At 35.8% G+C, this 16,729-nt stretch overlaps 1 protein-coding gene across 2 annotated transcripts in view; it reads left to right on the forward strand.

The window, feature by feature from the left end:
* Positions 1-16,729, forward strand: part of LOC306860646 (pleckstrin homology domain-containing family G member 5-like) — a gene marked incomplete at its 3' end in the record, with an annotated part of 81,813 nt that overhangs the window by 319 nt on the left and 64,765 nt on the right. For both annotated transcript variants that reach the window (XM_079402451.1, XM_079402452.1), the window contains exons 2-3: positions 814-986; positions 16,554-16,630. In XM_079402451.1, coding sequence (XP_079258577.1) covers positions 905-986; positions 16,554-16,630 — 159 coding nt within the window. In that variant the 5' untranslated portion in view covers positions 814-904. The remainder of the gene's footprint in view (positions 1-813; positions 987-16,553; positions 16,631-16,729) is intronic.

A 16,729-nucleotide genomic window follows, 5' to 3' on the forward strand; every position in this document is an offset into this window, starting at 1 on the left:
TGGTCATGTTGTAGTCAGTGTTTTAATCGCCGAGATGCAAACAGCGTGCACGCTTACCGAGCCATTAAAATGACAATGCAACACAATACCGTGAGATCAAAGGAGATGTAGCCAAATCAGGCCTGTTTGAAATGTGCAAACGGGCTCTGCATTTAATATGTGCATGCATTGCAAATAAAAGGTGCATCAGTGAAATAAGGATTTGATTCAATAAAAAAGACAAGTTACTTTATAGAACCTAGTTTAAAACGCGGCAAGTTCTTAGAATTTTTGTTCATACATTTTTGCACTGTTTATACCATTTTAAACAAATGTTAGACTAAAATGTTAAGTGGCGTGACAAAAGCACTAAAATACTTTAATTACATCTTTAAACTATGTGTGCTTGCCAGCTTAATCATTGTTTTCTAAAGTTAAAATGTTTGCCAAGTTGTATTTTAAAACAATTGCTTTGTTTAATTTTTTTTTTTTAATTAAAGATTATGTAAAACTACTTTCTTCAACGTTTTTTTATTTTTTGAATTTAAAAAACTTTTTTTAAATTCAATTAAACCATGTTGAGATTTTTAACTTTAAGCCAGACAAAAATATCAGCATTGTTTAATTCACTAACTGTTTTTCATATTTTTTATGCCTTTCTAAATAACCTAATAGATACAAAGGTATATTGATATTTATAATTTTTGAACAGTCATTGTGTTTTTGTGTGTGTGTATTTTCAATGTGATGTGTACTCTCATTTGGGGGTTGTCCCACCTGGGATCTATGTCTCTGGCAGTAAAAGTAGTGTTCATTCTCCAATCATCATGCCAGGAGTCGTATCTGACCGCTGGTGACCCCTCCGCCAGCTATTATAGTGTGGATTTCTACCTCAACACAGAGGACGCAGAGTAAAGCAGACAGAATGGTACCCAACAAGTGGATTATGCACCCAGTTCTTCACAAATCGCCTCCCAGAAGCTGGCTTGGCATCCGACTACGTCTCAGTAAGTTTGCTTTCTCTGACTCTTACGAAATGTTAATTAATTGATCAAATTAATATCAATAATGCAAGAACGATGACTAAATGTATATGTCTTGGCAACTTGCATAACATTGCTTGATCAAATGATTGATTCTGATGCTTCAAATCCCATAAACAAATCAAAAGTTGTGGTTTGGCATTAAAATAATGACTTTATATGCAGGCATTTGGAGCATAAGCACTCTCGGATAATAGTTTAGACCTGTGGAAATGTTAAACAAACATTTAATAACATTTTTACAGTGTTTACTGCAGTGTGATGTATTTGTCTGGTAGAATCATAGAAATGAGTTACAGCAAATCTCTCAGCTCATTATTTTAATTGGCAGTTTAGTTCATTGTGATTCATTTTAAATCATTTGCATATTAGGGAGTTTTAATGAATTGAAAATGAGACCAGAAGTGGCCTGTTCTTTATTAAATTCATAAATTACAATATTTTTACATGTTTTTTACATTTCTGATGAAAAGGTGCATGGTTGCTTATTGGCCTTCGTTGAAATATTTAGAATATTCTGTGCATAAATAAATACAAGCATGCATATAGAAAAGTCCAATAAAGTCAACAAACATTAATTTAGAAAGTTTGTTGTTTTATTGGACTTTTAAAATCAGATTCAAATCGATTTCTTGGATGCTTTGACCACAATACTACTTCTTTCACAGACTGAGATACACAGACACTTCTTGCTGTTGCCAAACATTTTCCTGCTCGATTATATTGACCTCTGCAATCACGATAAGATTAGCCTTCCAGCCTGAATAGTTATTTATAGAAACCCCAAACTAGCGTGTGGTGTACGCCAGAGGCTTCTTAGCTCAGCGGGGACGGCAAGTTACCCACCAGACCACTCAAGCCTCCCTGAAATACATGGGTTTAATCTCAGAGCATCTGGTGTTTAAGGCTTGTCTGAGAGGAGCTTTTGGCTCACTCAAGTTTGATTAGTTGTTTTATCTTAACAGTTCTACCTAGTGTGTGCTTGTCCCCCTCAGTTTGGATGCATGATGTCAACTGACTGACCTTTAAAGCTCTTAGCTTGATATGCTTCCTGAAAAATGTCATTGCATCACTGGTTTTAAGTTGGTTGGTTCCTTTTGCATCCACTAAATCTTTGCCTTAAACACTGGCAAATCCTTTTGCTTTAAGACTAATCTTATTATCTGAAGTGTCAAGGGTATTTATTTACCAGTTCGTATTTCGCTTGGCTAAATTTGGCTTTTCCAGTGATAGTCAGGTTTAAAAAAAATACTAATTTCAAGATGTTTTTGCTAAATTGTGTCCTTTGTTTGACTTTTCTTAATAAAACTTTCGATTGGTTTTCATAGTGATGCCATAGAAGAACTATGCTTCCCAAAATAACTGAACAGTTCTTCAAAGAACCTTTTTTTAAGAACTGTGTGTGAAGAACAACTCTTTTTTTTTTTTTTCACTTGTGCAATGGAAAGGTTCCATGGATGTTAACATTTCTTCATGGAAACCGTCAATGCCAATAAAGTGTCTTTATTTTTAAGAGTGGACACCATTTGTACACGCAGGAACAAGTGTCACTTAAATAAGTGAACAATTTTTGGTAGATGGACAATAAAATTGGTTAAAAACTTCCCATGGACATACAATGAAAGAGGGATGAAGCTGTATGCAGAAACCAGAAAATCAATCAATAACCAGTATATATATATATATATATATATATATATATATATATATAGGATTTTTTTTTTGTCTTGGGATCAGTAATGAACCACCTAGCAACTTCATAGCAATGTCCTGGCATGAGTTTTGCATGGGCAAAATGTAAAAATCTAATTAATCATACTGCATACTGCATTTTCTTGTCAATAAATTGACCAGTTCATTTACAAGTGCTTTGTTTTTAGTCAAAAGACACCTTGCATTTGATTAGTGTTATCAAAAGTAAACAAATAATGGAATATTGTTGGTAACTCACAATGATGTAATCGAGTATGGCCTTTACTTGAGAGACTGTATTGTAAGTCTTGTAACCCAAATGCAACCCCCACATGCACACAAAAACAAACCGCAGGGTTATTGCTATCAGCTTTTCAAGTCCTGAGATGATGTAATGCTCATGAACAGGCTCTCGCAGCTGTCAGCCGTTCCCTTCACCGTTCAACAGCCCTCCTAGCCTTACGGCTTTCCCATCATCCCTCACTCTGTCACGCTTTCAGCTTGCCTTTATCACACACAAGACAGTGCTATTAGCATATTGTTCTTCCTCCAGGTCCTGCCCTTGGTTTAAGTGATTGTACAGCTATTAGACTCGTTGAATGAAAGAGATTAGTAGTAATTTAGCCGTGAACTTGCAGTTGGAGTTGTTCGGTTTGTTTGACTGATGGAGCACCGCTGTTGGAGCCTGAGGGAAAAATTTCAGGTCCCAGCTGTGAGGAGTAATGAAATTGTTCACTCTTGTATACTACAGATGCTTCTCTGCAGAAGATTTGACTTAAACAATAAACCATTTTATAATTCATAATAAGGAATATATTTTTAGACTAATATTTTAGATCAATGCAAACAGCCATTTATTTGACCACAAAGTGTGACACAAAACAGCCTCAGTTGCTTTTATCAAATGGCTGCAACTGCGACATGATAAAATGCAACAATTTGTAATAGTTTTTAATAATAATAATCATTATAGACCGTTATTCTGCGGAGTAATATAGCTTATTATAATAACACTGAGCTTTCCCAAATAAGAGAGAAAGTTCTCAGAATGCCAAGGTTCTTTCAAAGTTATGAACAAACATTCTTCCACTGACAATAATAGAAAGTTTGCACAAAGATATTATAAGTAGTCTTTAATAATGTTCTAAAAATAATAGCACAAATGCTATTATTCAAAGAACATTCAAAAGTAGCATTCCCATTTTGTTTGCAAATGTAATGATCATGTACATTTACATTTATTCATTTAGCTGACGCTTTTATCCAAAGCGACTTACAATTGCTATATATGTCAGAGGTCGCACGCCTCTGGAGCAACTAGGGGTTAAGTGTCTTGCTCAGGGACACATTGGTGTCTCACAGTGGATTCGAACCCAGGTCTCTCACACCAAAGGCATGTGTCTTATCCACTGCGCCATCACCACCCAATTTATATATGTAATTTTCATTTATACAACATTTGTATAAAACCAAGGAAAAATGTCTTTAAAACATTTAAAAAAAAAAAAACATTCAGAAATAAGATTTGTATAACTCATTGTGAACAAAACAAAAAATACATCAAAAACATCTTAAACCAGCCTAAGCTGGTCTTCATTGATATCCCAGCCTGGTGAGTCTTTTGGTTGGTTTTAGAGTGGTTTAGTGGCTGGGCTGCAAACCAGTTTAGTCATTTTTCAGCAGGATTTTTATAGCTGACATACACCATAACAACGGTGCATTATACTGTAAAATAATTTCCAAATCATTCAACAAACTTTTTGTTTTGTTGCAAGAGAATATTAAAATGAGGTATTTTGCTCTTTCAAAAAGAGTTTAGAATCAGAACTATTAGTGTTTTTTATGTTCGATTTCTATTGACTGTGTAGATCTAAAGTAACTTCTGTAGCTCTTGGTTTCTTGGCCTTGCTAATGGAGTAGCAGCGATCATGCTCTGCTCATTAGAGGAATGAAACGCTTGTGTGTCAGCCCTCTCTCCGTGTGACGATTATGGTAGATTAAAAAGAGCCCTTCAGCCTGAGTTCATGTCATCACTTTGTCCCACGCCGACTACTGCTGAAGAGCTTCCCCCACCCAGCTTAAGTCCATTTAGGTGGATCTCAGCCTCGTGTTAATGATCACGTCTCTGCCAAGGATGAGCTCTGTAATATCGGCTTCTGTACAGAGCAAGACGGTCTAGCTTTTCATTATGTCATAAACACCCCTGTGCTCTTAGAGTAACAACTGAGGGATTTTGAAACTTTGACATTAATGCTCATACATAATAAACATACATTGTGAAAAACGCTCTATAAACAAAATGGTGTTCTTTGGAAACAAATAAATATTTTACAATTATTTGCATGAAATATTATGGATGGAAACATTATCTATAAACATGTTTTGAAAACATTGAGTAATGTGAATGTTTTTTTATTTAGACTTTTATTCAGCATGGATGCATTGTATTGTTAAAAAAATTAAGATGTTCATTGTTACCAAAGATTTCTATTTCACCAATTTTTTTTTTTTAATGTAATATTCATCCTGAAAGGATCCTGAAAAAATGCATCGCAGTTTTCACAAAAATATTAAGCAGCACAACTGTTTTCAACATTAATGATAATAAGAAATGCTTCTTGAACACCAAATCAGAATATTAGAATGATTAAAATAGAAAACAATTATTTTTAATTTTTACTTTGTTTTAGATCAAATAAATGTAGCCTTGGTGAGCATAAGATACTTATTTTTAAAAATCTTAACAACCCCAAATTTTTGAATGATAATATTTGAAATTGAGTTAGTGAATTATCTTCAGTTAATGTCATCAGTTTGTTGTTGTGTTGTAAGTTTTGAAGTATTACAATAGCATTTCTAGTATTTAAGGGGTTAATATAGCATATGATGTGGCTGTTCCATCTAAATATAGGTTAAATATATTTTCCACTACTTTGGCAACCAGACAAACTGCTCTCCACCTGTCAACACCACTGAGGCTTGGGAAAACTTACTCCTTCACTTCATCCTGTTGCACACACTCATTCTGCCTCTCAGTCACACGTCTGCACTCAAACTCTGTTACGTAAGTGCACTTTTTATGCTAATGCAGAATATTCAAGCCCACTGTTTTTGTTTAAAAGACGCTGAAGTTGCAGAGGAAAAACTTTAGATTCATTGTCTGAATCTGGTTCTCTGAGTCTCATTCTGCAGCTGCCCGAGCGGCCTGTTCATTTAAAAAAACTGCAAGTTCAAAGCCAGGTTCTGGATTACTACCATATGTCTGCAAAGCCAGTCTCCAAGAGCAAGTCTGCCCCAGCCGTACCCTCTAATTTCTTATCCCAAAATTGGACATCTGAATGGCTGTGCAGCATCGTCCCTCCCCTCCGACTCTTGCACGGTACATTCTCACAATAATTCTTCTCTGCAGGATAACTAAAGCAACCTTACTGCAACAAGACATTGGGGAAATGCCACGTTTGAAATTGTCATTTTGACATGCATCCACCTCCGTAGAGTGGATATCTTATCAGGAGCCACAGCTGGCCAGTGTCCATCCAAGTAACAGCTGACATTGTTGTAGTCACGCGGCATTCGTAACTCATAAATCTCTCCGAAAAAGGAGGACTAGGACTCTAATCAATGCAGAAATGTCTGGCTTTTATTGTTTGTGCAAATCATAGACAAAGTTCACTGTCTGTGTAGGAGGGGTTTGCAAGGGATCTTTGTTTCCCAAAGACTGGAAAGTATTGGCCTAGTCTGTCAATCCCAGCATGCACTTCAGCCCAGTATGAATACAACATTTGTCTGGTAGTGTGGGTCGAACACCCTCTGACAACCAGACCTCTTTGCCCAACTTGCTTGCACAGACTTTGACACCAATGTGCCTGTTCCCTGCAGACTTGGAAATACTGATTGTTTGGCGAAGAAAGCGAAGAACTTCTGAGATGAAGTTGAAGAAGCACCGTCAACTTCTCAAAGAAGGCGAGACACTCTCGTCAAGACGTCAAACTACTTTGGAAGACTTTAATTTGGTTTGTTTTTGCCGAGGTGTAGGGAACTTTTAGGTGTTCCTGTCTAGCGTACAGCGAGATCCCATTTTGGGATCCACAGTTCGAGAAGCAAGGAACACGTCATACATTATCCATTCTGAGCATTATTTACATTATCAAGAGTTGCATTGGGCTGCTGTGTAATGGGTGCCAGGTTTTGCTTGGGTTTGCAACATAGGTCTGGTTTTGGGATCTAAGATGAAGTTGAAGATGATGCACCGTCAACTTCTCACAGAAGTCGATACATTTTTGTCTGGAAATCAAGCAACTTTGGAAGACTTTAATTAGTTTTTTCCTGCCAAGGTTTAGAGGACTTGTAGGTGTTTCCAACTTGGGAACCACAATTCAAGAAGCGAGGAACCCATCATTCGTTCTCAATTGAGATTTATTCTAAAGAGTTGCGTTGACTTTCTGTGAAATGGGTGCCGGTGTTTGCTCGGGTTTAGAACATAGGTCTGGTAATGGATCTAAGATGAAGTTGAAGAAGCACCGTCAACTTTTCGAATAAGGCGAGACATTCTTGTCAAGACATCAAGCAACTTTGATACGTTCTCAATTGAGATTTATTGTCATGAGTTGCTGTGAAATGGGTGCCAGGATTAGCTCGGTTTTGGAACGTAGATACGGTTTTGGCGTGCCTAGTTGCGCACTTTTATGGGTTGGAACTCGTGATGCGGGATCAAAGCGAGGTTTAATTGTTAGGGAAGATGAGGTAACTGCAGGTGCCTGCTTTATAGGGAATTGTTTGAGATTGACTATATCCCGTTTAGGGCACATCAGAGGTGGATGTAAAGATGCCGCGTTAGATGTTGAGTGTTTGATTATTGTGTGAGTGGGTATTGTTTCCTTTTAAAGTAGCCTTTAGAAGATCAGTTTATTTTTGCAGTTAACGTTTACAGCCTCGTCCTTCACAATGTTCCTTTACTGGAGGAAACGGGGAGCTTATGAACTTGAGACACTCCCATCTTCTTTGACAGAACTGGGGGGGGAACGGTACTCTTGGTCGTCCCCTCTGGATGTCATCTATGATGTTTATGGTAAGGCTGGATCCACTTACCCAAAATACTGACATTCCTCAGTCACTAACCAGTGAGTTGTTGTCTTTTGTACACTCCGATCTCAAACAGTATTTATAATTTATACAACTTTGTTAAATAGTTTGGAACCCAAAGTCATAAATGTACTGTTGTTTTTGGTAATATCATTCAGGATTTCAGTAAACTGTTCAGGTTTGTCAGGCCAGGATTAATATGTAAGCATTTTTATCCAAGTATTTCTTCAATGGGATTAAAAAATAATGTTCAGGATTGTGATGCATATGTTTACATATGTGTTGTGTCTTATGACCCCGTGTGTTTATTTACAGCTCATGTCTTAAAAATTGGTGAGGGAAGGAGGCTGAATGTTTACCAAATATTCGCTAAAATGCTTATGACATGTTAGTTCTCTTTTTGTGAATATGCAAGTCAAATTGCAGCACTTAGGGTTTATAATATAAACAATTTTCTGAATCAGAATCAGATTTGATTCATTCCATTTGACAAAAAATAGTGCATATAAACATACCTACAGATATCAGATTTTATTTAATTTTTTATTAATTTAATTTATCATTTTCTGTTGGATATGTTTCAGTTGATATTGTATATTTATAATCAAATGGTCACTTAAAGCTGTTCTTTTAGTATTTAAAACTTTTGATTTTAGCTTTTTATTATTAATATAGCAAGTTAAACAATAGTATAGAATTTTAATATGGATTATATATGTTGTTTTATATTACATTATAAGAAATTATATATAAAAAAAAAACTTTTTTAAACAAAATTAAAATTGTTACATCCCTTGTTCATGTCTACACGCGTCAGATGGATATCTTCAGTCATTGCATTGCATCCTGCTGTTTTGTAGTGCTACATTTAAGCTCTTTTTCAACATTTCTGCACATCTTCTTTACTTCGAATGCTGTTGCTGCCCTGCATTTGTGTGTTCTGAAGTTGAAAATGCGTTATCATGGTCAGTCATTGCTGTCATCTCCATGTTTCCCTGTTTTTCATTAGCCCGTCATTCAGTCCTCAATGCTTTATTTGTTTGTCACTTACTCATCCCAGATTTCTTCCGGAACATTTAGGACACTTCAACACAGATGGAAAACTGCATGAGTATCTTCTTTGATCTCTTCCATCCATAAGACCTGTAATTAAGGCCGATCCATTACTGAGAGCCGCTCTCTGGCCGCTGCGGCCTAGAGAAGAGGAGCGTACTGCATTTCTAAGTGCATATTTGTCTTCTCAAATGCCATAATTAGTCTGGGAGATTAAAGTGGTGGGCCGTGGCTCACTTTGGTGTTTGAGTTGGTAATGGTGATGGGAAAATGTCACAAACTCATAGTGGATTATACAGTCATCTTATGGGGCCCACTGCTGTAAGATTAGCTTCAAAATGGTCTTATTACTGTATGTACTCAGGATTCAAGTGTGTGGCTTCTTAAGTCCTCTTTGAATGTTGTGTAAGAAGCAGTATGGCTGGAGGCGTGAAGTCTGTGCGGTCAAAGACTTGCTGTCAGTTTTCTGTCAATGACATGAGTGAAAATGCATGCTGCATTTTTAATTTTTCAAGCAGACCAAATGTTTAAATGTTAGTACAGAAAATCATCTTAACGTATGTAGTTTTATTTGCGTCTAATTGAAATAGGTACGCACAAAAAGACAGTTTGGAAAGATTTTGGTTGACAGTGCAATAAAATTACATTTTACATTTGGTTTTCAGCAAAAAGAGAAAAAAAACTTTTCTTTTTTAATAAATACAAAACTTAGGATGTGGAAACTTACAGTACTTTTGTATTTGTTAAAAAAAAAAAAAGTTTTTTTTTTTTTTTTTTTTTTTGCTGAAAACCGATTGTAAAATGTTTTTTAAAAAAAAGTTAATAAATGTATTGTATATTCAACCCAAATTTTGGTTGATGTATTGGCAATTTCTATTTCAAACAATTTTGTAGTTTTTTTTTTTTTTTTTGCAGTTGTGACATTCTCGCCATTTGAATCTTTGTTTAAAAATTATTTCTGACTTAATATTTCACAATGTAACTTTAGCTCACATATTCAAAGTCATTCCTCATAATAGCAGCTTTTATTAAGATATTAAGAAAATCTCTCACAATGTGACTGTTATTTTCAACAGTCTCACTCAACACTATAAACAAATAAATAAAAAAATAAATAAAAATGTATTTGTACCATTTACTGTATTATGAAATAATTTTTCCGCATTTATTTTTACTGTTGTTTTACCTGTATTTAGGATTTTGTCTTGTGTTTTACGGTTAATGGAAATGTCCATAAAATTACTGGATAATCACAGTACATTTTCCTTTTTCCCCCTCTGGAAATGGGTTTTCATCTAACGTCTGATAACCAAAGTTATGAAAACATATTGTGGTAATTCAAAATTGGTTCAGGTTGCAATTGCAGTTTTTTGGCTGTATTAATGATTTTTAATGCTGATTTTTTTTTTTTTTGCACTGATTTTTTTTCACTGATGGTAAAAATAGTAAAACAGTGAGAGGCCATATAAAGCAGCTTCTCATCTAATGCATGAAAATATGTAGCATCATGCACTCATGTAAGCACTTTTTGTAGGGTACATTTTGTAGCCAAAAGTTAGTTTACTGTATAATCAATGGGATTTTTATTTTGTGTATATCCATATCCCTTGTTCTTGCCATTGAATTTAAACTCTCTTACTGTCCCATGAGGCGATGCAGCAGTTGGCTACATCTCTGACAGTTAAGTGAAGCACCTCGTACCTTGGCAGTCTGTTGCCGTCTGCAATCTGTCTTCCAGCAGACGCCTCGTGTTACATAACTCACACGGCGTCTCCGGCTGACGGGGTGCTTTAGCCTTCAGAGCAAAGCAGCAGGAGGAGGAGGCAGGCCATCAGACAGGTCCAGTATTGTGCCAACCATCCCATGCTACAGAGGGAAAAATTCACCGCTGATCTGAGGCATTCTTTACATTCCTCGTAAAAGCTGTACAAAAGCGATGCGTAAACATGCTCTTAGAAAACTCCACTCTGTCTATACATGGTAAATGTGGTACAGTCTAGGTCGAGGGTCCTCGCTGTGTGGTCTTCTTTGAGGAAGAGTATGATAAGGCTGCAGGACTGTGGGATTGTCTTTGGGAACTGTACACCTTTGTTTATGGATCACTTGTTTGTATGATTATAAGACAAGCATCACCATGCTCATACTTTGGTAAAGGGGCTTAGCATGCCACTATCTAGAGTATTAAACTCTGAATGTACTACGAATGTGAACAATGTGAATATTTATTAATTTTTTTAAAGTATTTATTCATTTATGGTTTTACATGTTTTATATACCGCTGTAAGATTATTAGTCTCTTTTTTATATTATTATTATTATTATTATTATTATTATTATTATTATTATATCTACATCTGTATAGTCAAATATTATTGTAAGATGGTCAACTCTCTCAAGTAATGGTTTTCTTTCTTTTTTTTATGATTTTACATTATTATATTTATTATCTAAAGTCAAATGCTATTGTAAGATTATCAGCTCTTTATATCATCTCTAGTATTTCAGTTTCAAATTTTTCAAATACTTTATTTTTTTTGTTTATTTTGTTACTATTAATATTAATTATTATATAGATTAAGTCAAATATCATTGTTAGATTATCAGACTTCTGATATCAGATTATTATACTTATTATTATACAGTTACTTTTTAAAATTGTTTATTTTGATACTACTACTAATAATTATTTTTCTTTTCTATTTCATTATTAATTTCACATTATTATTATTATTATTATTATTCAATCTTTCTAAATACTTATTTTTTTTATTTTTTTTTTATGGTTTATTTTGGTGATGAAAAAATAATAATAATAATAATATTTTATTTATTTATATTACTTTATTAAAAGCTTAAACCGCATTCATTTTTGCTCTGCTGAAGTTGGCATCCCAACAGGCAAACGATACTTTAACGATACGATTTTATTCCGATGTTGTAAAAACTCACTTTGGCTTTAGCAAGTTGTGAGTGTTCTCCGAGCGTGACTGCATCAGTGGCTGTACGCACATGCTGGTTCACTGTGTGTGTTGACAATGCATGTGCTGCTAGCTTGCTTTTATTTGTTTGATTTGGGCTTAATAAGCAGTGCTGACTGAGGACAGACATTGCTCTCCACGTTAAACAGAGACTGAGAGAGAGTGAAGAACAGGAGGAAGTTAAAGAGAGAGGAGAGTAGATGAATACTCCACTTCTAAGCTTCTCACATGAAATGGAGGAACTGGTGTATGCTGGGACCAAACTCTCTCACTCTTTCGCTGCAAGCTCCCAGATATCAACTCAAATGCCGGGCCCCCCAACCACCAAAGACTGCAGGCCCAGCTCTCCCTCCTCCTCCTGTGAGAGCTCTCCGACCGCTACAACAACGCCAGGGCCCAAACCCTCCTCCATCTGGTGTAGGTGAACCAAAAACAACTGATAACAGCTCTCAGTGATATGTGTCGGGTCCCAGTGTGCCTGTAGCCTCCTCTATTTCTGTTTTATCACATGATAGAAAGTCTAAGGCCTTCTCAAGCCGTACGGCTGACTCATCTAATCTGCGGCCTATAATGCATCAATCTAAGATTGCTGTAGAGACCAAATGTAATTCTATCAAGTTAGCATTTTTAAACATTCGCTCACTAAAAAAATATTTCTGATCAATGATTTAATAACCACAAACAACCTGGATTTTATGTTTCTAAATGATACATGGCTAGAAGACAGCTGCAGTGCAACAGTCCTCACTGAAACAGCCCCTCCTAACTTTAATTTTTTAAGTTTCTGCAGGTCTGTTAGGAGAGGTGGAGGTGTAGCTAGCTGCTCTGTTTAAAGATGTTTATCAATGCAAGCAAGTGTCCTTTGGTCAGTATTTGTCTTTTGAATACCTAAGTATTGTTTAACATTATTTACAGGCCTCCAAAATATTCTCCAGCCTTTGTTGAAGAGCTCACAGAACTGTTATCAATGACAGTTTGACTGTTTTTCTATTGTAGGGGATTTTAATATTCACACAGATAATGCAGAAATCAAAACTACAAAATAAATTATAACTGTTGTAAACACTTTTGACCTAAGTCAGCATGTGCATGGACCCACACACAATCGTGGACACACTCTAGATTTACTCATCAGTAGAGGTCTAAACATTTCATCCATTGTTATTAAGGCAGTAGCACTATCTGATCACTTCTGTATTTTCTTTGATATATTGATCTCTGTCACCACTGAATCTAGATCTGTCTCTGTCAGAAAGAGATGCATTAATGAGAACACTAGTGCGCTATTTATGAAGGCTATATCTTTAACACCAAGCATTTCTGCAGACTCTGTTGATCTTCTCCTGGATTCATTTAACTCAAAAGTTAAGAATGTTATTGATGATATTGCTCCGATAAAGGTCAGCAAGAAGACTGGCAGATAATAATCATTTTGGAGAAAATCAACAGCTGTTCAGAGTATGAAAAGACAATGCAGAAAAGCTGAGCGGATGTGGCGGAAGACGAAACTCAAAATTCACTATAGCATCTATAAAGAGAGCCTTCATGCTTTCAATGTGGAACTAGCCACAGCTAGACAGACCTTCTTCTCAAACCTTGTAAACAGTAACTTAAAAACAACACACTCACTCTTCTTTTTGCGACTGTGAGAGACCGACAAGCCCCCCCCCCCCCCCCCCCCCCAAGTCAGATTCCCAGTGAAATTCTCTCCGACAGCAAATCACAGCACAGAGACAGAACTCATTAAGATAATAAATTATATTCGCTTTAATTCTGATTCTGATATCAAAATATCAGTGCTGGTACTACTAGATCTTAGTGCTGCGTTTGACACTGTCGATCATAACATACTTCTAGAGAGACTGGAAAACTGGGTCGGGCTTTCTGGGATGGCACTCGAATGGTTCAGGTCATACTTAGAAGGGAGAGGTTATTATGTGAGTATAGGAGAGCATTAGTCTAAGTGGACGGCCATGGGATGCAGAGTACCACAAGGCTCAATTCTTGCACCGCTCTTGTTTAGCTTGTATATGCTCCCACTAAGTCAGATAATGAGGAAGACCCAAATTGCCTATCACAGCTATGCTGATGATACCCAGATATACCTAGCCTTATTGCCAAATGACTACAGCCCCATTGACTCCCTCTGCCAATGCATTGATGAAATTAACAGTTGGATGTGCCAGAACTTCCTTCAGTTAAACAAGGAGAAAACTGAAGTCATTGCATTTGGAAACAAAGATGAAGTTCTCAAGGTGAATGCATACCTTGACTCTAGGGGTCAAACAACTAAAAATCTTGGGGTGACTCTGGAGACAGACCTTAGTTTTAGTAGTCATGTCAAAGCAGTAACTAAATCAGCATACTATCATCTCAAAAACATTGCAAGAATTAGATGTTTTGTTTCCAGTCAAGACATGCCTTTATCACCAGCAGGGTGGATTACTGTAATGGTCTCCTCACCGGCCTTCCAAAGAAGACCATTAGACAGCTGCAGCTCATCTAGAACGCTGCTGCCAGGATTCTGACTAGAACCAGAAAATCTGAGCATATCACACCAGTCCTCAGGTCCTTACACTGGCTTCCAGTTACATTTAGGATTGATTTTAAAGTACTTTTACTTGTTTATAAATCACTCAATGGCCCAGGACCTAAATATATTGCTGATATGCTCACTGTATATAAACCTAACAGACCACTCAGATCGTTAGGATCGAGTCAGTTAGAAATACCAAGGGTTCACACAAAACAAGGGGAGTCTGCTTTTAGCTATAATGCCGCCTGCAGTTGGAACCAGCTTCCAGAAGAGATCAGATGTGCTAAAACGTTTGCCACATTTAAATCCAAACTCAAAACTCATCTGTTTAGCTGTGCATTTGTTGAATGAGCACTGTGCTATATGTCCGAACTGACTGCACTGTATTTTATGTATAATCATTTTCTCTTGAATGATTTTCTCTTTTAAATTCATTAAATCAGTTTCTATATAATTTTAAAATTCCTTGTTTTTATTATTATTTTTAATTCCTTGTTTTTATTGCTGTGATTATTATTTTTAATGACTATTTCACTTTCTTTTATGTAAAGCACTTTGAATTACCACGGTGTATGAAATGTGCTATAAATAAACTTGCTTTACTGCCTTACTGCTGAATCAGACTCTTAACACACACATTAGCATCCTACGCTAAGATAAACAAACTTGCTTATAGTCCTTGAGCTCTTTATTCATTCTAAATGTCAAAAAGCATCACATTGGACCAAATTTAGTAATATTTCAGTTTCAGCTTTTTCTGATCTTTGTTTTATTTTATTATACAGAGTAAACTAGCGAAGCAGTACCTATTCAGTGAATTTAAATTCCTAGTTTAAACTGTATTTTCCAGCAGGGATTGTAAAAGTCTATGCTTTATTTGCACCTGTTTCATCATCTGCAGAAGGTTAAGTATCACTGAAGTGTTATACTTAGGGTTTTGCAAACCATAAGTATGAGGAATAACGATGCAAAAACAATGAAGTGGTCGAGCAGGCAGCTGCTTCTGGTTGGACACTGTTGACTCGACATGATTTTAGGTTTTGCCAGAAGTTTTTGATTCATGACGGCTTTGATTCAGTCTAAAAAAATGGATACTGAGGCATATTATTAAAGAAGGCACACATTTAGCCGATTTATAGTGAAAGATCTGCAGATGGAAAAGATGTTGGGAATTTTCCTGAGAATATTGAATCTGTAAGAGTGGAAAGTTGTTGTTGGGTCGACTTCTGCTATGGAGAATCACTTAAATATGTGGCTGTTAACTGTCTTGAAATTCTCATCTACATACAGACACATCGATCTTACAGCATGTGGAATAATTAGCATTCATAAAATGAATATTTCTAGTGGGGTTTATTGTTAGTTTTGCATTCACCTTTTCACCCAGTCAGTAATGAAGTGAAACTAAACCATGTTTGTGTGTTTTTTTACTTTTTTTTTGTGTTGTTGTCTTGTTTATGTCCTGTTCCTCTGTCTTTATTCCTTCATTGCATGACATATTCTCTTAGTATTTAGGACCTGTTGAGATTGTTTTATTATTTTATTTTGTTTTGTATCATTTATTTTTTCATTTTGCTTTGTTTTTAACCGGTCAAAAAAATTGAACAATAACCAGTCAATAAAATGGTCAAAAGAACACCTTAATAGCCAGTGTTTATTTTTTTATTTTTTATTTTATTAACTAGCAAAGTAGTAATCTTTTGGGTAGCAGTGTTTTTAACACTGACATACTATTATATTTTTTTTTACTTTTTAATATGTCTGTATTAACTTGATGATTTTTTGTTTTAGTTTATTTTAATACATCAAGTTACCAATAACTAAAATGGAAATCAAAATAAATCAAAACAATACAGATATATTTAAAAGCAACAAAAACTATTAAAAATGTCATGTAAAAATATAAAATAAATTTTGGCACATCAGGTTCAACTAAATGAAAATGAGAAATGTCGCCTTTGCAATTACATTTTATAAGTTTGTTATTTTAAAATATTTTTTTCTAGTTAATGTTTATTTGATTTTAATTAACATTTTTTTATGGTTTTAGTTAACTATAATAACCCCTAGATTAAAAATACCCTAGTAACCACATAGCAACTATTCTTTCTTTTTTTCTCAGAAAATGTAGTTTTCCAGCGGGTTCATGAGGTGTTTTGATGTGTATGTGTGTGTGATCTGATGTTGCAGATGAGAAGCCTGCTCAGGATGAGGAGTGTGTGGTTTGCCAGCATCCAGACTGCAGCGAGCGCCATCATGCCTCAAAGGTAAGAGCCGCACCGCACACTCCCGGCCTTTCTGAAGACCGCTGGGAGATCTCACCTTCTCTGTGGAGGGTCCATCTCGTGCTTTCAAGGATCAGAGAG

This window comes from Barbus barbus (assembly GCF_936440315.1).
Source record: "Barbus barbus genome assembly, chromosome: 41".
Classification (NCBI taxonomy): domain Eukaryota; kingdom Metazoa; phylum Chordata; class Actinopteri; order Cypriniformes; family Cyprinidae; genus Barbus; species Barbus barbus.